Below are 26,851 nucleotides of genomic sequence, written 5' to 3'. Positions count from 1 at the left end.
CAACATTGCCTTCAAACAACATGAAAATGACTGGCATTTTCAAATACTCAGAGGAAGAGCTCCCAGAGTCCAGCCTCCTCATTTTATAGATGAAGAGCCTGAGTCAGAAAGGTTAAGTGATATTCAGAGTAATTACACAGTTAGTAAATAAGTGCCTGATGTGGGATGCAAATACAGGCCTTCATGAATTCAAGTTTAGTGCTCAGGCTGTGTCTCACTGTCAAAATTTTTTTTAAAAAAGTCATTCCCTAATTGATAAATGACCAAAAGATATGGAGTCAGTTTTCAAAAGAAGAACTCAAAGCTATCTATAGTCATATGAAAAAAATGCTGTAAGTTACTATTGATTAGAAAAATACAAATTAAAACAATTTTGAGATAACACTTCACACCTATCAGAAATGACAAATGCTAGAGGGGATTAGGGAAAATAGGTAAACTAACACACTACTGGTAGAGCTGTGAACTGGACCATCCATTCTGGAGAACAATTTGGAACTATGCCCAAAAGTCTATAAAACTATGCTTTTTAACCCAGCAATACCATTAATAGGTCTGTACTCAAAAAAAAAAATCCAAAAAAAAGCAAAGGGATCTATACAAAAATATTTATAGCAGCTTTCTTTGTGGTGGCAAAGAATTGGATATTGGGGGAATGCCCATCATTTGGGGAATGGCTAAAGAAACTGTGACTTATCATTGCGAGAGAGTACTATTGTTCTATAAGAAATAAAGAGATTGGCAGGGGGGACTTCAGTAAAAACAGGGCAAGATCTATATGAACTGGTGCAAAGTGAAGTGAGAAGAAATGGGAGATTATCATGCATCGTAACAGCAAGGTTGTAATGATGTCAACTGTGAAAGACTTGGCTACTCTGATCAATACAATGATCCCAGGCAATTCTAAAAATGCTATCCACCTCCAGATTATGAACTGGACTGCAAACTGAAATACAATTTTCTCATTTTCTTTCTTTTTTGTCTTTTTTTGGGATATGGCTAATATAAAAATGGTTTACAAGATTTCTCATGTATAATTGATATCATTCTGCTTGTCTTCTGAATGGTTGGGGGAGGTATGGAGAGAATTTAGAACTTAATTTAAAAGGAAAAAATATTAAAAATAAATAATAAATTAAAAAATTAAAAAAATAAACTTAATATAAACTCAAAGATTTAGGAAATTATTTGTATTGAGTTGAAAGCTGCCCCCTTATAATTTCAACCCATTGATTCTACTTCAAAAACTAAGTCCTCCGGAGAAAGGGGAAAGGCAATGGCTGGCTACTGCCCTCAAAGGGGTTAGCACAAATATTCCAGAACTATATCTAACTCATAGATCCACCTCTTTCCTCTATCAGACACCTTCCTATTTCCCTTTTTCTGCTAGCCCACCCAGCATAATGCTTCCAACGAAATAGGAAGTCTCATTTATCAGCTAAGGTAAGTCTTCTCCATTTCCCACTATAAAATTGAGCTTCTTATATGAGGTACCTCATTGTTACCTGGTATGCTCCTGATTCTAGGACTCAGAGAATGTGTGAAAAATACCTTAGAGTTCATCTAACCCAGATGCTTTACACAGGAAGGAACTGACTTGTTTGAGATCATGGTACAGTGGGAAAAGCAGACCTTTGGCACATCAAATAACCATTCTGGGCCTCTGCTTCCTCATCTGTACAATGAAAGTAATTACTAAATAGTACACATAGCATCCTGGGCCATCTTCAGTCATCCTGATGAATATCAGGCCACTGGACCCAGATGGCTCCGAAGGAGAAATTAAAGCTGATGACCTTGCATAGCCCTCCCTCATTCAAATCAAAGTCAGCTGCAAGTCATGTCATCATCTTGATGCCATGGTCCTCTTCTGAGAAGGAAGGACAAACACAACAAAGAACTAAACTAGATGTTCTCTAATATGGTTTCTAGCTCTAAATTGTTGATCTAATGATCTTATATAGATCAATTAGTGGCCAATCCAGGCCTGGGGCCAAGGTCTATGGATCACAAGATGAAGCAACTTATTGGAATGCAGAGATCTGGATTTGATTCAGAGAGCCTAGGATAGAATGTAACCTCTGGTATTTACTATCTTAAGAAGGTCAGGAGAATCAGTTTTCTCATATGTAAATAAGCAAGTTGGGATAGATAATGCTAAGGTCATTTCCTGTTCTAATTTCAACAATTCTTCTGCTCCATTGCTCTTTGCCATCTGCTCCTACAAGGATGGCATGAAATTCAGATTGACACAAGGAAGTAACCTAAACAGAACAACTCTCTTTTTGAAAGTTGCTTCCTGAATGGTTCATTTTGCCTTAATTGCCTGGAGGAAAAGATTGGGCATTTTGTTTTAGGGAACAACTCTTGTCTCTAACTAGGGCACCTGGATGTCTCCCAGAATGAAGAATAAATAGATATAGTCATCAAATCAATTAGTATTTGAAATCATGCTTTGCTCTATTCCAGAAAGCTCATCATACTGGGTTGGGGGGTGGGAGGGTACTCCAGGGCCCCATAGCTTTTGGGGACATTTTGACTGTGAACTTTGCTCAGATGGTGTCACCAAGAGATTCTGGAGTTAAGAATATATTAATCATATAATTATATAATTAATTATATAATATGAATATCAATATGAATATTAAGTCCAACAAAGAAATACCAGTCTGGATCCCCCTGGATCCTGCAGCTGACCTGATCAAGTAAAGGTGAGAGACAGATCCAGGTGCTGTGGGTAGGGCTAAGACTTATCTGGAAGAAACTAGGTAGATACCTGAAGTTCTACAATGTTTACAAGGATAAACCAGGTAATATCTGCATCTTGTCTTCTTGCTCACCATGGCTGGATTGAGGGATGGATACCCTCTTAGGAGCTGGGGATACATGGAAACACATCCAGTGGAGAGGCCAAAGAAGGCTCATATTTTCAAGTCTGCATTAACCTCAGACTATTTCCTCTCCTTCCCATTGCCAAAATGGCTCAAAGATGTGAATTCAGATTGCTTATGAACCCTCCTTAGCTCTCTTTGATATGATTTCAAAGGTTCTCAGCCCTCTTGGCTAAGTATTGTGAGAGATACAGATGGTGGGCCCAGAGAGACAGGACGAAGTAGTAAATAGAAAACAAAACTTCCATAAAATGATTCAACCCTCTCTGTCTAACTATATATCTCTCTCTCCATCAAATCTCAGCTTTTCAACAGAAACCTCTCAACCCTACTCCTGACCATGGGCATCTCTAGCTTCTCATGGGAACATATTTATTCCCATGTAGGCAAGGAGTTTCCTCATCGTCCTATACCGTGAAACAGTCGTTCCTATCTCTGCTCCTAAAGGCACGTAGGTGACGCAGTGGAGAGAGCATTGGCCCTGAGAGAAGGAAGGCCCTTGTATGAATCTGGTCTCACACATCAACTAGCTGTTGTAGTAGAAGAAATAACTTATTATCTGTTTGTTTCATGTTGCTCACCTCCAAAATGGGGATAATAATAGCACCTAACTCCCAGAGTTGGTGTGAAGATAAAATTTCAAAATACTTATAAAGCCTTTAGTACATAGCAGATCCTTAACAAATATTTGTTTCAAAACCAATAGTTGGTTTTATGAAAAAACTAATAAAATTGATAAACCTTTGGTCAATCTGATTAAAAAAAAGAAAGAAGAAAATCAAATTACTAATATTAAAAATGAAAGGGGTGAACTCACCTCCAATGAGGAGGAAATTAAAACAATAATTAGAAACTACTTTGCCCAACTTTATGCCCACAAATTCGATAATCTAAATGAGATGGATGAATATTTTAAAAAATACAAATTGCCCAGATTAACAGAAGAGGAAGTTGAATACCTAAACAACCCCATCTCAGAAAAAGAAATTGAACAAGCCATCAATGAACTCCCTAGGAAAAAATCTCCAGGGCCAGATGGATTCACAAGTGAATTCTATGAAACATTTAAAGAACAGTTAATTCCAATACTATATAGACTATTTTTGAAAATTGGGGAAGAAGGAGTCCTCCCAAATTCTTTCTATGATACAAATATGGTTTTGATACCCAAACCAGGAAGAGACAAAACAGAGAAAGAAAATTATAGACCAATTTCCTTAATGAATATAGATGCAAAAATTTTAAATAAGATTTTAGCAAAATGAATACAGCATCTTATCACAAGATTAATACATTATGATCAGGTAGGAGTCATACCAGGGTTACAGGGCTGGTTCAATATTAGGAAAACTATTAGCATTATCGATCACATCAACAACAAAGCTAACAAAAAGCACACGATTATCTCAATAGATGCAGAAAAAGCTTTTGATAAAATACAACACCCATTCCTACTAAAAACACTGGAGAACGTAGGAATAAAGGGAACTTTCCATAAAATAATAAGCAGTATCTATCTAAAACCTTCAGCAAGTATTATATGCAATGGGGATAAGCTAGATGCATTCCCAATAAGATCAGGGGTGAAACAAGGATGTCCATTATCACCACTATTATTCAATATGGTACTAGAAATGTTAGCTGTAGCAATTAGACAAGATAAAGATATTGAAGGAATAAGAATAGCCAAAGAAGAAACTAAGTTATCACTCTTTGCAGATGATATGATGATTTACTTAGAGAATCCCAGAGATTCAAGTAAAAAATTACTTGAAATAATAAACAACTTTGGCAAAGTTGCAGGTTACAAAATAAACCCACACAAATCTTCTGCATTCCTATATATTAGCAACAAAGTCCAACAGCAAGAGATAGAAAGAGAAATCCCATTTAAAGCCAGGGTAGACAGTATAAAATACTTAGGAGTTTATCTGCCTAAACAAACCCAGGGATTATATGAACACAATTACAAGACACTTTTTGCACAAATAAAGTCAGATTTAAGTAAGTGGAAAAACATTAGTTGCTCATGAGTAGGCCGTACTAATATAATAAAAATGACAATTCTACCTAAATTAATTTACTTATTTAGTGCCATACCAATTAAACTATCAGACAATTATTTTCTAGAGCTGGATAAAATAATATCAAAATTCATTTGGAAAAACAAAAGGTCCAGAATATCAAAGGGACTAATGAAAAGAAATGCTTGGGAAGGTGGCCTAGCGCTACCAGACCTCAAATTGTACTATAAAGCAGCAGTTATCAAAACCACTTGGTACTGGCTAAGAAACAGAAGTAGACAAGTGGAATAGACTTGGCACTCAAGACGCAGTAGGCAAGGAATATAGCAACCTTCTGTTTGATAAACCCAAGGACCCCAGCTGCTGGGATAAGAACTCACTGTTTGACAAAAATTGCTGGGAAAACTGGATAACAGTGTGGCGGGAATTAGGCATAGACCCATACCTGACACCGTACACAAGAATAAAGTCCAAATGGGTACATGATTTAGGTATAAAGATTGATACCATGAATAAACTGGGGAAGCAAGGAATAGTGTATTTATCAGATTTATGGAGAAGGGAAGAATTTTTTACTAAAGAAGAGATAGAAAGCATTATGAAATGCAAAATGGATAATTTTGGTTACATTAAACTGAGAAGTTTTTGCACAACCAAACCCAATGCAACCAAAATCCGGAGGGATGTAGTAAATTGAGAAAGAATTTTTACAGCTAAGCTCGGGGATAAAGGCCTCATTTCTAGAATATATAGAGAACTGACTCAAATGTATAATCATACAAGTCATTCCCCAATTGATAAATGGTCAAAGGATATGAACAGGCAATTTTCGGAAGAAGAAATTAAAGATATCTATAGTCATATGGAAAAATGCTCTAAATCACTGTTGATTAGAGAGATGCAAATCAAAACAACTCTGAGGTACCACATCACACCCATAAGATTGGCAAACATGACAGAACAAGAAAATGATAAACGCTGGAGAGGATGTGGGAGAGTTGGAACACTAATTCATTGCTGGTGGAGCTGCGAGCTCATCCAACCATTCTGGAGAGCAATTTGGAACTATGCCCAAAGGGCTACAAAAATGTGCATACCCTTTGACCCAGCAATATCGCTACTAGGACTGTATCCCCAAGAGATCATAAAAATGGGAAAGGGTCCCACATGTACAAAAATATTTACAGCAGCACTCTTTGTAGTTGCCAAAAACTGGAAGTCAAGGGGATGTCCATCAATTGGGGAATGGCTGAATAAATTATGGTATATGAATGTAATGGAGTACTATTGTGCCATAAGAAATGATGAACAAGAAGACTTCAGAGAGGCCTGGAAGGACTTATATGACCTGATGCTGAGTGAAAGGAGCAGAACCAGGAGAACTTTGTGCACAGCAATGACCACGGTGTGCGAGAGTTTTTTCTGTTAGACTTGGAATTTTGTAATAACGCAAGAACTTCTTAAAAAATAAAATAAAATCCCAATGGTGGTTCTCTAAGGCAAAATGCCTTCCACACTCAGAGAAAGAAATATGGAAGTCATTCGCAGAATGTAGCAGATCATGTATGTGTATGTGTATGTTTTTGTGTATCATGTTTTGATTTGTTATATGATTTCTTCCATTTATTTTAGTCCGACTACATAGCATGACTATAGTGAAAATGTACTCAATAGGAAAGTATATGTAGAACCTATACAGAACTGTATGCAGTCGTGGGGAGGGAGGGGGGTAGTGGGGGGTAGGTGTGGGGGGGATAAAATCTCAATTGTATGGCAGTGATTGTTAAACATTAAAAAATAATTTAAAAAAGAAAAAAAAAGAAAAAAAACACAAATATTTGTTTATTTAACTCTTTGATTAGTGTTGTTTCTCACACCTGCAGGGTCCTCACTCTATCCTTCTACTTGCCTAAAGTCTTCTCATCTTTCATGACCTGTTTCAAATCTCACCTTAACTTTCTTTACTGAAGTTTTCTTTCACTTTGGTGGTCAGGACTACCTGATTTAGAAATGCATGCTTCTGAATGTTTCCCCAAATTTGAGATCAGGAATTAGATCTTACTTCCTTTGCACTCCCCACCACATGAAAAAGATTGTTCCAGTAGGGGCTCATTAAATGCTGCTGCTGAATTAAGAGTAACACTGAAATGTGGTTGGGGGAAGGTGTCTTGGTGCAGAGAAAGGAAAGTTGGGGAATCATTTCACTGGAAATAATCAATTTAATAGGGAACTATGTAGATCTTGGCTTGGGATGAAATGAGAAAGGAGAATTGTGAGATGGAATTGTATGAGGAAAGAAGGAGGAAGGAGGAAGTTGGTGGTAAAAGGATGGGACACGGGGGCTGAAATTGAGAAGGTGGGAACTGATATGGAGAACAATGAAGAATCACTGGAAACTTCTCAAATAATGGGAAACAGAAAGAGGAATACAAAGAATCTTTGAGTAGATGAGTCACTTGGGTGAGTAGCCACAAGAGTTCCATGTTTGAATAGATGACAGAGATTGAGGGAGACTTAGAGATGTCACTCTATCACACCCCTAGCCAGGATGAGATTGAGAAGCTGTGAAGGCCTTTGTCACTATGATCACAACTCCAATACTGTTAACTATCATTCAGTATCCAGCAAAGGGGACTGCATAATCCTAGATCCTACCCTTTCAGAGTTTATAAGAGAAACAAACAACATTAAGCTGAACAAGTAAATGTCAATATAAAATAAAGGTCATAGAGCATTTGGGGTGGTGGTGTCCAGATTTCATTGGTTTAGGGTAGTTCCAACAAGGAAATTCCCGGTAACAGAACAACTGATCTTTGCAACTTCTGGTATCTTAGACTTGTCTGGGCATTGAGTGTTAAATGACTTGCCTAAGGCATATTACAGAAGGGTGTTATCCTATCTTCCTGATTTTAATATCAAATTTTTATCCACTGAGCCACACTAATATTCAAGGAAAACATAATTAAAAAATTAACATGTTGGTGCTAACCAAAGAGTGGGGCAAAGATTTAGGTATCAGGGGAGGTAAGCATCAGATAGCTGAGGGAAATCAAGGGAATTCCAAATGGAGACACAGTAGTACTGGGCAGTTCATTCATTCCCACCAAAGTGAGAAAATTCCTAGAAAGGGTGGGAATTCAGGAGCATCAGGGATGAGAAGACAATGGAAAGAGGTAATTTGCGTACTTGAGAACCAAGGAAAGAAAGTAAGATAGGATGATGGGAACTTTGAGCAGACATACTCAAGTATTGCAAAAGGTGTACAGCCAGTGGGAATACTTAACTCCTGCTCTGCCCCAACCCAAGAGTATATGGATGTGGTTGAGGTAGAGAAAAAGATAAGTAGAGATCCCTCTCCAAAGCTCAGTCCTGGACCTTTTTCTCTTCTCTCTCTAGGTCAGCACTTCTTAACCTGGGGTCTGTGTACCCCTAAGGAATTTTGGCTAGATTTCAAGGATTCCATGAACTTGGGTGGGAAAAAATGACATTTCTATTTTCATTGACCTCTAACTGAAACTTAGTATTCTTTTCAATTAGGAAGGTAGGCAACAAACCTTATTATAAAGGGAGAAGGTCATAGGCTTCACCAGACTTCCAATGGGGTCCATGATACAAGAGATAGTAAAATTCTGCTCAAGGGCATCTCACCTCCCAAACCTGTAACTACTATATCTATGCAGATAACTCCCTGATTTGTTATTGAGCTCCCATCCTACACCACCAATTGCTTATTTGACATTTCCAATTTGACATTCTACAGAATGCTTTTTCAGGCAGCCAGACTACTAGTTGGCATGTAATTCAAGGAGGGCAAAGACAAAGGGAAAGGATCCAAGTGCACAAAAATATTTGTAGCAATTTTGACTTTAGCAATGAACTGAAAACTAGAGAACAGAATAGAAGAAATTAGATTTGAACCAACACCATATATCTTTCATATACAAAGATAAACTCCACATGGATATGTGACCTAAATAGAAAAGGTATGCAAATTAGAGAAAAATGGAAAACTCACCTATTAGATCTATGAGTAGGAGAGAAGTCTGTGACCAAACAAGGAAATGAAAGGATTGCAGAATTTAAAATGTTCATTTTAATTAAATAAAATCAAAAAGGTTTTGTACAAACAAATCTAATCAAGATAATCTTAGAAAAGAAACAACTTGAGAAAAAAACTTTGCAGAAAATTTCTCTGATAAAGGTCTCATTTTCAAGATATATAAGGAAGTGGTTCACATTTAGAAGAAAAAAAGTCATTTTCCAATTGATAAATGATCTAAGGATACAGACAGACAATTCTCAAGGGAAGAAACTGAGTTATCTCTAGTTATATGAAAAAAATGCTGCAAATCGCTATTAATTAGAGAAATCCAAAGTAAGGCTCATACTCACTGGAGTGACAAAAATGAAAAAAAAAAAAGAAGCAATAAATTTTAGAGGGGCTATGGGAAAAAGAAACACATTGATGCACTGTTGGTGAACATATGAGTGGGTACAACGATTCTGGAAAGCAATTTGGTATTTTATGCTAAACATTAACAAATAGTACATGACCTTTGACCCAGTATCAAAGGTATCTGACTGCTAGACCTATGTCCAAAAGAGATCAAAGAAAGGTGAAAGTGTTCTATATGTTAAAAAAAAAAGTGTGTATATATGTGTGCATATATAATTATATAATATAATGTACAGTACTATATCATGTATACACATATATACATAGAAACATACATATATACATATATGTGTGTGTATATGTATATATATTATCTCAGCTCTTTTTGTGGTAGCCAAAAACTGGAAACTAAGAAGATGTCCCTTAATTGAGGAATGGTTAAATAAATAGCAGTATGTAAATCTGATGAAGTTCTACTGTCCTGTAAGAAATGAGGAAACAGATATTTCAAAAAGATATGGAAAGATTTATATGCACTGACATAGAGTGAAGTAGGCAGAATCAAAAGAATTAGTACATCATTATAATTAAAATGAAAAATATTGAGGACTTTTTTAAATGCATGAAGAATGAAATGACCAGAACACAATGACGACAAACAGTAAAAATAATGTTGAAAGCTCTAAGAACTATGATTAACATAATCATCATTATCATTCCAGAGGTCTAATGATTAAAGGTATCATACATGACACAGTGGTGATGAATTTAGGGTACAGAATCTATCTACAAACATATGTGTGTGTATATACAAATATATGGATATATAAAGAGTATATATAGTCACGCTTTTAGGTATGAGTTTTTCTCAATCCATTTGGCATTACCTAGAGGGCACTGGCTTGGACACAAGGAGAAAATGTTTCCCATTGTTTAAACACCCAGTTCAGGACCTGGATGTATCTCTTTGGTAAGGCAGGACATCTTGCTTGCAAAGGTGTGGCCACCTGAAGTCCTAGTCCCAGCCTAGGTGAGTATTCATGGATCTAAAGGAGAAGAAGGAGTTCTCTATTGCAGGGGCCCTTGGCCTTTGCCTTAGAGTTCTGAATCAGAGCACCATGCTAATCAGGATATTGGGGAAGTTGCCATGCGTCCTCATCCCAGCTCTGGTTAGCAATTTATGGATCAAGTGGGATAGAATAGACAATCATTGAACCAGGAAGCTCCCCAGGAAGCTCAAAGACAAAAAGAAAGGTCTCATATATGCAGAAATATTTAAAGTAATACTTTGTATTGTAGCAAAGATTTGGAAACAAGGCAGATGCCTATTAAATTGATAATAAAATTATGGTACATGAATATTATAGAATATAAGCAATTCAGATCTAGATTTCCTAACTAAAAGTCTATCCCCTACATCTGTGGGAATGCAAATGTATGTGTGTGTGTGTGTGTGTGTGTGTGTGTGTGTGTGTGTACAAAATTATCATGTGAGAATGTGTGGAAGCATCTGAATTTGAATCTTACCCTATTGTGGCACCTAAGCAAAGTACCACAAATTGATTCCCTAAATCCTCCAAGCAAGAAACCAAGTAGTTCAGCCTTTTTCCAGTTTGAAAACATTTAGTCAGCTGGTAAATTAATTAATAAGAAGAATTTTTAGGACCTTGGACTCTAGTGAGTACCTGTGAGTTTTCATGGGATAAAAGAAATGTAGGCCTTTTTGACCAGAGCACTAGAATTCCAGTGTTAGATGCCGGGGATCTAACCATACAGGCCACAAAGGATTGATTTCCAAATCTTCCAGAGAGGAAGCCAATTAGTTTAACTTCTTTTCACCTTGGAGTCATTCCCCAAAACACTATAACAAGTGTGTTTGGGTGCTCTGCTCCCACAGTCACAGATTCTCAGAGATTGAGGAAATCTCAGAGGTCTTCTAGTCTATCCCAGATCTAAAGTATGAATTCACTTTATAGCCTCTTTTTGGAAGACCTTTAATAGAAAGAAAACTCATTGTCATTCAGGCAGTTCAATTCAATTTTCACCAAGAAAAAGTTTTTAGCCTTTGAGGCCTGATGTTTTTCCTTTGAATCAAAGATATTTATATTTGTTTCTTTTCTGAGAAGTGGTACCCTTCTCTTGATGAAAGTGCAGAAATCACTCATAGGCTGACCAACTGCTGACTGGGATGGAAGTTTTAGTCCATTTTGTTTCCAGGCCAGAGCTATTCACCCCTCCTTAGCCAGGCTAGTGTCCACACCAAATCACTTCCAGGGGACTTGCCATATTAGTGCGAAATTTCTATTGCTGCTCAGTTGTGTCCAACTTTTCACGATTCTATTTGGGATTTTCTTAGCAAAGATACTAGAATGGTTCGCCATTTCTTTCTACAGCTCATTTTACAGATGAGGAAACTAAGGCAAACAGGGTTAAGTGACTTGCCTAGGGTAACACAGGGTAAGAATCTGAGACCAGATTTGAATCCAGAAAGGTAAGTCTTCCTGGTTCCTAACCAATGTTCTTTCCACTGTATCATCTAACTGCCTTAACTCTTTTTAATCATTTACAGTTTGGACCAAGGCTAGGCTGTTAGAACAAGAAGCCTCTTAAACTAACATTCCAACTTCTTGAAGTCGATGGTTGTTTCCTCAAGATAAAGCTAATACTCCTTCTTTAAGAATGACAGTTATCCTCTTTTTGGAAGACCTTGAATAGGGAGAAAACTCATTGTCATTCAGCCAGTTCATTCAATTTCTGCAGAGCTCTGTTTGGTAATAACATGGTCCCCTTTATGTCTGAGTCCTCTGGTCCTACTTCTGCCTTTTGTGGCTACAGAGAACACACCTATTCTCTATTGTGTGTCAAAACACTTTAGGTATTTGAAGATAGTGTATCCTACCTGAATCTAATCCTCAGAGAAAATATCTCCTCTTCCTTCAGTTGATCTTTCTGCTTTCTAATCTGCCCACCATCCTAGTTCTCCTCCTCTAGAAGCATTTCAGTTTGCCATTGTCCCTCCTAAAATGTGTCTTTAGAACTCAAAACAGTATTTTACGTTTGGTCTGAGTAGGGTAGAATGCAGAAGAATGATCCACCCTAAGCTCCTTCCTCTAGACCCTATATTAATGTTCACAAAGGACAATGTTACATTGGGTTTGCTTTGGTTTGGTTAATGTAGCCAGTGCATTGGCTCACCCTGAGCTTGCTATCCACGAAAACCTCAAGGTCTTTTTCATAACTGCTCTTGGGACACGTCCTGTTGGTGCTATTTCTGGAATTTCAAGTTCAGTTTGTTTTGTTTCCGGAATTCAGGGGGTGGATTCCACTTTGAAACTCTCATTGGCCATTGGACTGTCATCTCCTAAGGAGGGTTCTACAGCATATAATACAGCAGAAAAGAGAGCTGTCACATCATCCATCAGATCTCAGTTGAATCAGACCAGATTTCTGAATTGAAATACATCTCTGAATTTGGAATGATGGGGCCCCTGGTCACTGTCTTCTTCCTGCTATTGTTTTCAGGGACCATAGTTCTTGGACATAAGTACCATAAACCAGAAAAACGTGAGTAGAGCAAATGGGAAAGACACGTCTGGTTTGGGAAGTGAGAGGTGGGATGAAATCAGAGAGTAGAGAGGAAATGATTAGATTTAGAGTCAGAGAATCTTGGTTCTAACTCTAGTTCTGCCTTATTAGATGTATAACCTTGGGTAAGAGATTTAACCTTTATAAACCAATTTGGGAAAATGGGGACAGGGTAGGGAGGTTGAATGAGATGGTCTCTAAGAAATCTTTTGGTTCTAAATCTATGATCTTATAAGGAGAGGGATCTCAGAGGCAGATGGAGACTCTCCCCTCAATATTTGCCTTGGTTGCAAGTTCCTGACCTGGTTTTGTGTAGATAAAATCAGTGTGCTAGGAGAAACAATTTGGGAAGCAGACAAATAAAAGAGAGATCTAGAGAGGAAGGAGAGATAGACCTGAAAGGAGAAAAGAAGTGGTGGAATTCCCAAAAGTCACCATGGCATTCCCAAAACATTAGATCATAGATTAGTATCTATTTGGCTCAGAGATCACTGCGCCTTATCACCTACTAGGAAAGGACAAATGCTACACACACACACACACACACACACACACACACACACACACACACACACACACAGAGTCAATAGGGGCACAAGTTTCACTTTTCCTGAGGAATTGCCCTCCTATCTCTAGATGCTCTAACATCCTTTTTAACCTTAAGGAAAGAAATGGGGATGAGAACACAAATCTAGAAAAGGATTGATGCTATGAACCAGGAAATCTTGCTGTTGAGGCAGAACAAGAGTGATACAGTGGGTGCTGGGTGCCTTCAGAGGGCACCGTATCTCCCCAGAGCTATGCAGAAGGGACTGTTTGTGTGGTGTGGCTATAGTCATAAGTGATGTTGGTGGGCAGGAAGTGGAACTGGAAAAGAGGAAAGGAGTATAGACCCTAAGATTTAATGCCAGGGGTCACTTAGGAGTTCTGGCATTCAATTTGCCAACTCTCAGAAACTACAAAGAGATGCTGGGGGAGGGACATCTAGAGCTCCCATTCCCATCTCTATCAGGCATTGCTATGAAGTTCAGGAATGTGCAAAAGCAGATGATGTAGGGCACCTGGGGCTTATGAAGAAAAGGAAGAACCATCTGGGGTGGAAAGCATGGAGGGGAGGGAAAAGCCCATGCTCCCTGTCCCTTGGTAACCCTCTCAGAGACATAATCAGAGTAAGAGGCCCAGACTCAGGAAAGCAATTGTTATGTCCTTATCTTTGTACATTAACAACACTACATTTATACTGCATAATTTTTTAGAGTTTGCAAGAAGTTTGCTTATAGCAACCTAAAGGAGAAAGTGCAAATCATATATTCCTTCCTTCATAGCAGAGAAAATTGAGGTGGAGAATTATAATAATTTGTCCAAGGTTACCCAGGTATTGATTAGCAAAGCCAGGATTCAAACTCAGTTGCTCTAAAGCCAGGATTCTTTGGATCATAGCTTGTGATCCTCAAAATCCTAGGCAGTAAGTTATTCCAGTATTACCATCTACATTTTACAGGTGAGAAAGCTGAAGCTTTTTAGGTGGCTGCTTTCTCACCATGGTCCCTGCTTCTCTTTTCTTTCTTCAAGATGGAGACCAGGTTGATTGTCCAGTAGGAGCAGAGGCAGCCCAGTCCCTCAGACTCACAGTGGAAATGCCCTCTACCACATGCCACAAAATATTCATTCAATCTCTGCTTGAATACTTTAGGATCTCACTATGTCTGAGGACAGTGCAGTCCATTTTACGATAAATCAAAGATGTACCATGTTCCTCTTTATAATGAGTTGAAAACTGCCTTCAACCTAGTGATCCTCCTCCAAAAACTAAGTCCTCCAGAGTGACATGGAGCAAACATAGTCCTTCTTTTATCTGATGACCCTTCACATTCTTGAGATAGCTATCATGTATCCTCAAACCAAAACACACATCAATTCCTTCCTTTTTCCAGGTTAATCATCCCTGCTACCTTCCATTGGTCTGCATATGACAAAGTTTTGAGTTTTCTTGTCATCTTGGACATCTTCCTTTGAACAATCCTATTTACTGTGTATTGTCCCCACTTAGGGTGGGAGATCCCTGAGATCTGGGGCTAACTTCTTTCTCTTCTTTTATCCTCAGAACTTAGTATAGTACTTGGTAAATATTAAGCCTTTTACAAAAGCACTAGTTCTTTCATTCATTTTTAGTATCTAGAAAGAAATCCTTGGTATACTCCAAATATAACATGGTAAGACTACCTTGGGACTGGGATATTTTGGTGTCAGAGCTACCTACTGAGAGACAGATAGAAATGGGGAGAATTGGGAGAAAGTATTCTCGATGGGTCCTGACAACCAAAGTTCGCCAAAGTAGTACTTCATTTCTAACCCCCTTCTCTGTCACCACCACCCCCCCCCCCCCCCAATAAGTAGATTCTATTTGGGAGATAAGCACTAAAATGTCTCACTCATTTCTCTATGACTTTTCTCAGAGTGTGATTCTCTGGTATATGAGGATGTAGACCGGTCAGAACCCAAACCCTTATTCACAAACAAAGCCTTCTTCAATGGAAACCTTATTTACCAATATGATAGCGATAGCCAGAGGGCAGTGCCTGAACCAGGATGGGACAATGTGAAGAACTGGAACAATGTGAGCCAGCTTCAAAAACAAAGAGGAGATTTTGCAATGGAGAACCTGCAAGAAATCATGAAATTCAATAAACAAGTCAATGGTGAGTGGATAAGTATATGGATCAGGGAGTATATATTGGACCCAGGGGCTCAATGCCTAGGAAGGGGTTCAGGGACCCCCTGTAGCCTTCTGCCTAAGAGAGGCTGTCTCTAATTGGCAGAGGGAAGAAAGGGATAAAAAAAGAGAGGGGAGAGAAAGAAGAAAAGAGGGAGACAAGAGGAGCAATGACTGGCCACAGCCTTCAAGGTGGGGAGAATGAATCCAGAGAGAGGCAGAGATAGAACCATCCCCAAAACGCAACTCTGTCGTCTACCTGCCTTCTTTCTGTTTTCCCTTTTCTGCTATTCTTCTCAACTTAATGATCTCAGTGAAACAGGAAGTGGGGATAGATCAATTCTTGCTCCTCAGGCATCAGCTTAGGTAAGTTCTCCTCTCTTGTTAGCTCATTGGCCACTTTGGCCTCCTATACATGGCACCACATTGCTGCCTGAAATGCTCCTGATTCTAGGATCAACAGAATGTTAAAATGGAAAAATACCTTAGAAATCATCTAATCCACCAATTTTATAAAGAGGGAAGTGATCACAGTCTTGGTATATTGGGAAGAAAAATTAGTCAGGAGCCTAAATGGCTTTTGATAATCCATCTGTCTCTATATCTTTGATCCATTGATTTCATACAGATCAGTTAGTAGCAAAGCCAGGCTTGGCCTCATGATGCCAAGTCACCCAGTCTGGTATTCTTTCCACTCAGCCACAATGACTGTTATTCCCCATAATCTATAGCAGGCAACCACACACAAGCCAAGTTAGCTCTCATAATGGTTAGTCACAGGTTGTAGCAACTTGATGGAATGGAAAGAGTTCTTGATTTGAGTCTGAGAACCTAGGGTAGAATCTTGGCTTGGTTATTTGCTGTCCTAAAAAGCTCAAGAAAGTCACTGCACTCCTCTGGGCCTCAAGTTCCTCGTCTGCAAATGAGCAGGGTGAGATAGGCAATAGCAAGGTCATTTCCAGCTCTAACTCCAACAATTCTTCGCTCGGCTGTTCTTTTCTCTCTACTCCTACAACACAGACATAGACAGAATGAGATTTAGAATGATGCAAGGAATTAGCCAAAAAGAACTTAACTCTTTTTAATCTCTCTGGTTCTTCATGCCTAAGCTGCCTAAAGGAAAAGAACTGGGTATTTGTTTTAAGGAAACACCCTTTTCATTTACTAGGATGTCTGGACTATACATGGGAAATCATGCAGTTTATATCATTAAAATCAGGACTATCATTATTTGGAAACACATTTTGCTGTACTCCAGGGAGCTCACCATACTTGGGGCTTGGATATTTCAGGTTCACACATCTTGAGTGGACATTATGGCTGTACACTTTGCCAGAATGGTACCACTGAGGGATTCTGGAGTTATGACTATGATGATAAACTATTCATTGAGTTCGACAAAGAGAAACCAGCCTGGATCCCAAAGCAACCTGCAGCTGAAATAATTAAACAGAAATGGGAGAAAGACCCAGGTGCTGTCAATCGGGCCAAAGCCTATCTGGAAAAGACCTGTATTGATGAACTCAAAAAATATCAGCATTATAAGAAGACTAATTAGAATAAACCAGGTAATGTCTATAGCTTATTCTCATAAGCACCATGGCTGGGTCATTTTAGGGACTGGGGACACTTGGAAACACTAACATTAGAGGGTCTGAAGACATTTGCCTGCATTGTCCCCAGAATATTTCCTTCACCTCTCATTTCCACTAAATAGGGGACAAGGAGACTTGAAAATATGAATTCAGAAAACTCTTTAGCTCTATTGGAATTGAAGTTAAAGCCCCAGTCACTGAGGTGAGTTCCCTCTCTACTGGCACTGTGAAAGATAGAGGGAAAGATGGGGACTCAGATAGAATGGTGTAAGAAATAGAAAATAAGTCTTCCATAATGAGACTCAACCCTCCCATCTCTCTGCATTGATCAAATCTCAACTTGTCAACAGGAACTGTTCAACCATACTCCTAAGTACTTCTAGCTTCTGAGGGGAATCCACATACTCCACTCCGAGCAATCAAGTTTCCTCCATGACCCATTCACCAAAACAGTCATTCTTATCTCTTTGCCTAGAAGTGGTCAACTCAAAAGAGTTCTGAGCCTGGAGTCAGGAAGATTTGAGACTGAATCAAATATCATACATTTACTTAAGGCAGCTAGGTGACACAGAAGACAGAGCATTGGGCCTGAAGTAAGGACTTCCTGAGTTCAGATGCAGCCTCAGACACTTACTAGCTCTGTGACCTTGGGCAAGTCACTTAATCCTATTTATCTCAGTTATCTCATCTGTAAAAAAATGAGTTGGTTTTCTTTGCCAAGAAAACCCCAAATAGGGCCACAATGAATCAAACACAATTGAAACAAGTGAACAACAATTTGTTGAAAACAATCAATCAGACAGGTAACTATACACATCTTGACTTGAGATGAAATGAGAAAAGAGAAATGATAAATAAGATGGAAGAATATTGGGAAAGAAGGAATCTGAAGGAATTTGGTGGTGGATAGGACATCGTAGTTGAAGCTATGACTGGGAGGGCAGTGAGGACATTGTCAACTTCTCGGATGAAGGGGGAAAGGAAGAGAAAGAAATTGAAGAATAATATAAGTAATGAATCCCTTGGGTAAATAGCATATTTCCACAGGTGGCCAAGATAGAGGGGGACTCAGCAATGGAGCTCTATCTTAATCCCAATCAAGAAGAGAATGAGAAGCTGTGAAGATCTTCACCACCATCACCACAAGCACTATATTTAACAGTGACCTGTAATTGTATTTCCAGCAAAGAGAATTACATAGATCCAGATCCTTCTTTGTAAGAGCTTACAATGTGAGATAAGGAACATTAAGCTGAACAACTGTCTCATAAAACAAAATAAAAGTCATATAGCATTTATCTGTGTGTGTGTGTGCACACGCATTGCAGAGCTCTGGTTTCATTGGTATAAAGCAGTCCAATAATGGAATTTGTTATAACAATGCAATTGGTTCTGCCATGTCTTATATTCTAGACCTGGGATTAAGTGTTAAGTGATTTGCCCAGGGTCACACAACCAATAATTCCTAGCTCTAGGCCTAGTCATCCTCAGTCAACACTCAGGTCATGAAAAGGTCCACGTTGATCCTACCTTCCCAACAGCACTGTAATAAGTGTATTTGGATATCTTTCCCCCCAGGTCACAAATTGCAGTAATGGAGGACACCTCAGAGATCTTTTAGCCTAACCTCCATCTGAAGCAGGAATTCTCTCTACAACCTTGTTTTCGAAGGCCTTTAATAGAGAAAGAGCATGTTATCTGCTGAGCCCCCACTCCCAACCCCCATTACATTTCTGGATTTCTTTCCTTGGGGTGGACAGGAAGTTCCATTTGAAATCTGCCTTCATATAACTCGTACCTGAATTCTAACCTCTAGCCATAGTTCTGCCCTCTGAAACCACAGAGAATAGGATCTATTCCCTTTTTCATATGACACTCCTTTTTAAGGTATTTGAAAACAGTATTTCTTCTAGCATAAATATGTTCCTTCAACTGATGTTCCGGTTCTATTTATTTCTCTTCTAGAATCATTCCAGTTAATTAATGCTCGCCCAAAAATGTGGCATTTAGAACTGACCACAAAGCCCCATGCATGGTGTGAATCAGGCAAAATCCAGAAAAATTATCATACCCCATGCTGCTTCATCTGTACCTTATACTTATAGGCATGTAGCATGAGATTAAGCTAGATTTGTTTTATTTTGGTTTGGTTATTGTGAGTAACTATACTGCTTCACCTTATTATCCACTAAAACCCTCAGATCTTTTTCACATGAATTGTTCTCAGGATATATCATGTTGGGTTTTTTTCCCTCTGAGAATTTCGGGTTCTATATGTTTTGCTTCCAATATCCAGAGGGTAGATTCCCACCCTGAAACTCTCATTGACCACTGAACTATCATCTTTGGGAGTAGGTTCAGTAGTGAGAAGAGCACGGCATCACAGCCTCACAGCCTCCATCTCATTTCTGTTGAATGTGACTCCTGATCAAAGTAAATCTCTGAACTTGGAATGATTGGGGCCCCTGGTCACTGTCTTCTTCCTCCTGTGCTTTGGGAACTACAATGTCCAGGAAATCCAGAGGCTGGGAGTAGAGCTGTCTGGTTTGGGGGTTAAGATCTGCAGTCCAATCAGATAGCAGAGAAGAAAGTACTAGGTTTGTAATAAAAGAAAGTAGGCTGTAATCATAGCTCTCTCCTACTGACTGTGGGACCTTAGGTAAGTCATTCTCTCTGGGACACAGTTTCCTTAACAGTTAAATGGTGGTGGAGGGTGGATTAGATGGTCTTTAATGTCTCTTCTAGCTCTAAATCTTACACAGAGACATCAGACATAGGGTGGAACTCTCCTCAGTATTTGCTTTGGGTACCTAAGCTGCTTTAATGGAGGTGAACTTATTCAGCTGGAAGAAACTACAAAAAAAAAGGACCATTCTCCCCTCTCCCCAAAATGAACGTGGCATCCCCAAGATAAAAGAATATGGGTTAGAGTCTATTTGGGTCTGAAACTGCTGCTCCTCCAACATCCCCTGGTATAAGATAAATGGCATATTACAGACACACACACACACACACACACACACACACACACACACACACACACACACACACAAACAAACAAACCCTATTGTTTCAGAGGAACTACCCTCAGAAGAGGACAGAATAGAGCCACAATGGGACAGATGTCATGATGGCTAGGCCACTTCAGGAGGCACCAGACCTCCATCTAGGCTATGCAGAAGGTACAGTCTGAGTAGCATGGCTGTGGTCCCGGGCTATAGTAGGGGACCAGAAGTAGTGTTTGGATAGAGGGACAAAGTGTGGGCCATAAGGTTTAACCACATGAGTCATTTAGCATTGCTAGTAATTGATAGCTATAGAGTCACCCCTCAGACAGTACAAGGTTTTGATAGTGGTGGGGAGGAGTTTTGGGGAGTGAGGTCTAGACCTGCCATTCCCAACCCTGTGAAGCACCATCCTAAAGTTCAGGGATGTGCAAAAGCAGCTGATCTAAGGAAGCTGGGAGTTATGAGGTAAAAGCTGAATCCTCTGAGGCTGACATCATGAAGAGCAAATTCCATGTGATCCTGTGAGAGACAGAATCAGGGTAAGAGGACCTTGTTCTAATCCAAGAGAGCAATTCTTAAATTCTTACAGTTGGCAGTTGCCTGATGTGGGATGCAAACACAGGCTATTCTAAATCCAAGTTCAGGGTTCAATTTGTGACTCACTGTCTGGCTACAGAGGATAGATATGTTAGCAAATCTGTCAACAAGCATTTATTGAAAGCTGACTATGTGCCAGGATTGGAGGAAAAGAGCAGAAACAAAAGTGAGATAGTCCCTGCCCTCAAAGAGGTTATGTTGTATTGAAGGAAACAATATGTACACATACACATGTGCATACATATATACAAAATAGTTACAAGGTAATTTTGGAGGGAGAGCACTATGGGGGAAGGTTTCATGTAGAATATGGAGCTTGACAAGTCTTGACAGAAACCAGAGATTCTAAGAATCAGTGATGAGGAGGGAGGACATTCTAGTTTTGGAGACAACTTGTGCAAAGGCATGGAGATGGGAGATATAGAGTCATATGTGATAAATGGCAAGAAGGCTAGTTTCTCTGGTGTGTAGAGTTTAAAGGGGAGTTTTGAGTAATAAAGCTGGAAAGAAGAGCAGCTAGGTGGATAGAGCACCAGCCCTGGAGTCAGGAAGACCTGAATCCAAATCCTGTTTCAGATTACTTACCAGCTATGTAACTGTGGGCAAGTCACTTAACCCCAACTGTCTCCAAAACACACACACACAAAAACCAACCCTCAAAACCAAACAAAAAAATAAAGCTAGAAAAGTAGTTTGGAGCCATGTGGTAAAGGTTAAATGCCACAAAGAAGCATTTGGAATTATTGGGAAATTATCCTGTAACATCCCATTATCATCCTGCAAGATGCCATCAGTCTTGGTGCTCTATTTCACCACTACTCTCTGGACCTCTTATTGGAGAGTGGAGCCATGAATCTCAAAGCTTCCATTAAAGGAGGGAGCTGAGTTCAGACATTTCTCCACCTGACTACTCTAGTCTGGGACTTCTCTGACTTTTCCAGCATCTTCTCCTCCAAATTCTACCCCTCTATTGGGTACCTCCAACCCCACCTCTTTTCTGTTTCTTTTTGAGTGTTGTTTTCCCCCACTCAATTGTAAGCTTTTTGAGGGAAGGGACTCTCTTTTTTCATATTTGTATCTCTAGTACTGGTTCATAGTAAGTTTTTAATAAATTTTTATTGACTATTATTTACTATTTAGAAGTCTCACATAACCACTCACACATGCACAGCAGTAAAGAAATTTGTATTTTGAAATTTGTAATTGTGAAATGGTACAGTTTTCTGGATTTTCACTGTAAGTGAACTTACTCTCAACATGATTCCTAATGATATTAATTACATTGGAACAAATTGTCAATTTCAAAGCAAGTATTCTAGTAGAACTGAATGTAGGTAACAATTCATATAATCCCCATAAACTCCCATTTTCCAATTTCTGAAGAGCTTTCCTCAGTAGAAAATTCCATTTGGAATGTGCTCCCCATTATATCTGAGTCCTCTGGTCCTACTTCTGTCCTCTTTAGCCACAGAAAACAAGTCTGTTCTCTATTGTGTATCATAGATTGGCATCTATTAGACTTAGAGATCACTGCTCCTATCATAACTCAGTAGGAAAGGGCAAATGCTACACACTCACATACACACACACACACACACAGAGAAAATCAATAGGGGCACAAATTTCATTTTGCCCTCCTATCTCTAGATTCTCTATCATCCTTTTAACCTTAAGGAAGGAAATGGAGATGAGACCACAGATCTAGAAAAGGATTGATGCTGTGGACCAGGAAAACTTGCTGCTCAGGCAGAACAAGAGTGATATGACAAGTGCTGGGGCACCTTCAGAAGGCACTGCATCTCCCCCAGGGCCATACAAAAGGAACTGTCTGTGTGGTGTGACTGTAGCCATAAGTGATGTTGGTAGGCAGGAAGTGGAATTGGGAAAGAGGAAAGGAGTATAGACCCTAAGATTTAATGCCAGAAGTCACCTAGGAGTTCTAGCATTCAATGTACCAAACTCTCAGAAACTACAAAGATGTGATGGGGGTGGGGAGGGATTTGCTGAGCTATATCTAGATCTCCCATTCCGATCTCTGTCAAACACTTCCATGAAGCTCAAGAATGTACACAGGTAGATGACATAGGGAACCTAGGACCTATGAAGTAAATGAGGAACCATCTGAGGTGGAAATCATGGAGGGGAGGGAAAAGCCCATGTCTCTTGTCCCTTGGTAACCTAGTCAGAAGACACAATCAGAGTGAGGGGATATTTAGACTGATGCAGGAAAACAATTTCTATGTTCTTACCTTTGTACATTAATAATACTTTATGTTTATATTACACAAATTTTTTAGAGTTTGCAAAGAAGTTTACTTATAGCAACCTGAAGGAGATAGTACAAATCATATAATTCTTAATTCATAGAGGAGGAAACTGAGATCTGGAGAATTAAAATGATTTGCTCAAGGTTGCCCAGGTATTGATTAGCAAAGCCAGAATTCAAACCCAGTTGCTCCAAAGCCAGGACTCTCTGGGTCCTAGCATAGGATCCTCAAAACCCTGGGCAGTAAGCCTACTGCCAATATTACCACTTACATTTTACACGTGAGAAAGTTGAAGCTTTGAGAGGTTCAGTGGCTCCTTTCTCACCATGGCCCCTGCTTCTCATTTCTTTCTTCAAGTCTTCTTTCTTCTAGATGGAGACCAGGCTGCTCCTCCACTAGGAGTAGAGGCCACCCAGTCCTCAGATCAACAACAGGTAAGAAACATCATGGAGCTATGGGGCTTGGAGGTAGGCCAGGGTCCTAAGGGACCCTTAGGGACCCTTCATAGAGTCCCAGATTCTTCATGAAAAGAATGAGGGGCTTCAGATAGAATTTAGTGAAAATTTCCAGTCAACACAGAAATGTCCTCTACTACATGCCATAAATTGGTTATCCAATCTCTGCTTGAATACTTTAGGAGCTCACTGTTTTGGAGGACAGTGCAGTCCATTTTATGATAAAGCAAACCTTTAGCATGTTCTTTATGTTGAGTTGAAAACTGCCTTCAACCCATTGATCCTCCTTCAAAAGCTAAGTCCTCCAGAATACTAGAACAAGACTGTTGCCTTACAGGAGGGCAGGTCCTATTATGGTAGATTCCAGGCTTGAAGCCTTGCTGCAGGTTCCCTTCTCTGAGGCTGGCTGCTGTGTGGTTCTTGCCCCTCTCCCACCCCAGTGAGCAGACCTTGCCCGCCATGCTGGTAAACTGCTTCCCTTCTCCTAGATCAATTCTGAGGTGGTTCTATAACCGTTTGGAGAGGAACTTGGGAGGGCTTCAGAACCTTCCTTCTTTACTCTGCTGTCTTGGCACCAGAAGTCCAAAGAGCAATTCCCAAACTGATCCAAGTATATCAACAGGCTAGAAACCTGTGCTACCTAAAACCATGCTCCTAATCACTACTAATCAGAAAAATGGAAATTAAAGCAATTCTGAGGTTCTACCTCCTACTCATCAGTGTGGCAAAGATCACAAAAAAATTTGCCAAACATTTTGGCAAAGATAACAAAAAATAAAATTAAGAATTTTGGAGGGGTTATGAGAAAAATGCATATGGAAGCATCATAGTGAACATATGAGTGGATAGAACTGTTCTGGAAAGCAGTTTGGAATCATACACATAAAATTAATAAACAATGCATTTGTCCCAGCTATGCCACTGATAAAGTCTATGCCCCAAAAAGATCAAAGGAAGAGGAAAATGTTCTACACATACAAAAATATTTATTTGTGGTGATGAAATATTTTTGTGGTGGTGAAAAAAAAAACAAACCCCAAACCTGGAAAATAAGGGGATGCCCATTAATTGAGGAATGGCTAAATACATTGTGGCATATAAATGTGACAGGATACTATTAGGATATAAAAAATGAGGAAATAGCTATTTCCAAAAGAAAGACTTGTATGAATTTGTGCAATGTGAAGTAAGCCAGACCAAAAGAACAATTAATACCGTGACATCAGTATTATAAAAATGAATGGTAAATTCCTATTTTAAAGGCTAATTCAGTCAACTATCGATTATTTATACAGAAGATAATAGTAGAGGCTCCAGAACAATAGTACTCAATCCTTTTTATCCCTGAGGTGAGAATTAGTTAGCATCCACTAGATTTTCTCCAGGGATGGAAAGGTTACTTCAATATGAATGTGGCCAGACAAAATAATGACAGTGACTGTGGTGACATCATATTGTAAGAATCTGGCCCTCTCTCAACCCTTCAACTTCACACAGCAAGACATGCCCAAACTTCACTGGCAGATGTACAGAGAGCTGTATAATGCAACTCACTGAATGCCACTTGGACCTTAAGCCCTCAACCCTATGTGAAGCCTAGAGGGTATCTTTTCCCTTTCTGACTTGCAAAAATCTATTTGTTTTTCTCCCTGAATCTTGTGACTTCCTCATATACCTGTTTGTTTTTCATATTTAAATGTTTTCTTGGTTTATATTTACTGGCAGGGACTCACCCATAGCAAGAATGTCAAAAACAGAAAGAAAGGTCTAATGTATGTAATATTATTCAAATTTCCCATAGTCCCAATCACATTATATCATAGTAATAACAAAGTAGGTACTCATCAAATTGGTAATAATTATTTGGTGCCACGAAGATTATGTGCCAATTCAGTATGATGTAAGTAATTTAGATGTAAATCTCTTGATTACAAATCTGTTCTCTACATATCATTTTTGTGTGTGGGAATGTGAGTATGTATTTCTGGGTGTGTCTGTGTGTGTGTGCTCATGCATGCACATGTGTGAAAGTGACTATGTGAGAATGTTGGGAAATAGTTACAGATAATTGGACCATTTGAAACTGAACTTTGTCTTACAGGGATACACCAGTAGGACAGCAGGAATTGATTCTCCAGTCTTCTAAGTAGAGAGCCAGCTGGTTTAATATTTTTCAGATTTGGTCATTTTTAATCATTTAGTCAATCCATCAACAGGAAAAGTTTTTAGGGCCTTGGACTTCTATGAACATTTGAGTTCTCATGGAGTAGGAGCTACTGAGTCAATTATAATCAGAACAATGGAATTCCCATTTTAGTTCCTAGGCATCCGAACACACAGACCAAAAAGAAGTGATATCAAAAGGGAAGGAGCCAATGAGTTTTGCTGCTTTCCACGTTGGGGTCCTATCAGTCAATTTTCACCAACAAGAGTTTTTAGGTTGCTCCTTGTTTTCTATGTTTAGCCCTATTAAAAACCACCAGAAGTGCAGGTTTTCCCACAGTATCCCTCTTCTCATTCATTTTAAAACATGCTTTCTTATGATCTGTGTAATGCCCCACTCTCTACCTCTAAACCCCAAGGGCCTATATCTGGGACTAGATAATTCCTAACCAGCATAAAGTCCTCTATTACAGCCACTCTGACCATACATTCCCCACAGCACTATAGCACATGCATTTGTTTTTTCTACAGAGTCATAGGCTTTCTCAGAGTTGGAAGAAACCCTAGAGGTCTTCTCATTTAATCACTATCTGAAGCACGAATTCTTTGTATAACTTCCTCTTTTGTTGTTGTTGTTGTTTCAGTTATATCTCACATTTTGTGTCCCCATCTGAGTTTTTTTGGCAAACAAATTGGACTGACTTACCATATCTTTCACCAGCTCATTTTACAGATGAGGAAACTGAGGCAAAGAGGGTCTTGCCTAGGGTCACAGAGTCAATAAGTATCTGAGGTCAGATTTGAACTCAGAAAGAGTCTTCCTGACTCCAGGCTCAGCACGCTATCTACTGTACTCCCTAGCTACCCATAACCTCCTCTTAGATGACCTTTAGTAGAGAGAATATTTTCTGCCTCCCGAGGCAGCCCATTCTATTTCAGAATAGCTCTCCTTGGTAGGATGTCCCATTTGAAATATCTCCCTGTTGGAGAGGAGCCAAGATGGCAGAGTAGAAAGACACACATATGCTAGCTCCAAAATCCACAGCCCACAAAATACCCGTAAAGAAGACCTCCCAACAAATTCTGGAGCAGCTGAAGCCATAGAACAACAGAGCAGAGGAGATTTCTGTTCCAGAGAGCCCTGAAAAACCAACACC

General features: G+C 39.3%; 2 protein-coding genes across 18 annotated transcripts in view; one reads left to right on the top strand and one right to left on the bottom strand.

Annotated features, from left to right (window-relative positions):
* Nucleotides 1-26,851, bottom strand: part of KCNK13 (potassium two pore domain channel subfamily K member 13) — a 183,880-nt gene that overhangs the window by 40,679 nt on the left and 116,350 nt on the right. The gene's annotated exons all lie outside the window — the stretch shown is intronic.
* On the top strand, nt 12,691-18,502 carry LOC140513386 (zinc-alpha-2-glycoprotein-like). 2 transcript variants are annotated; one of them, XR_011970156.1, is made up of 5 exons: nt 12,691-12,875; nt 15,353-15,595; nt 16,902-17,177; nt 17,327-17,406; nt 18,252-18,502. XR_011970156.1 is itself a non-coding variant. In XM_072623052.1 (4 exons), the coding sequence occupies exons 1-3, from the start codon at nt 12,788-12,790 to the stop codon at nt 17,165-17,167; spliced, it is 597 nt and encodes a 198-aa protein (XP_072479153.1). In that variant the 5' UTR covers nt 12,693-12,787; the 3' UTR covers nt 17,168-17,177; nt 18,252-18,502. The 2 variants fall into 2 exon arrangements, 1 of the variants encoding a protein (XP_072479153.1); XM_072623052.1 differs by lacking the exon at nt 17,327-17,406 and having other exon boundaries at nt 12,693-12,875.

Source organism: Notamacropus eugenii, chromosome 7 (genome assembly GCF_028372415.1).
Source record: "Notamacropus eugenii isolate mMacEug1 chromosome 7, mMacEug1.pri_v2, whole genome shotgun sequence".
NCBI classification, from domain to species: Eukaryota; Metazoa; Chordata; class Mammalia; order Diprotodontia; family Macropodidae; genus Notamacropus; species Notamacropus eugenii.
The sequence above is the reverse complement of the archived record's forward strand: the minus strand, read 5'-3'. Positions and strand labels throughout refer to the sequence as shown.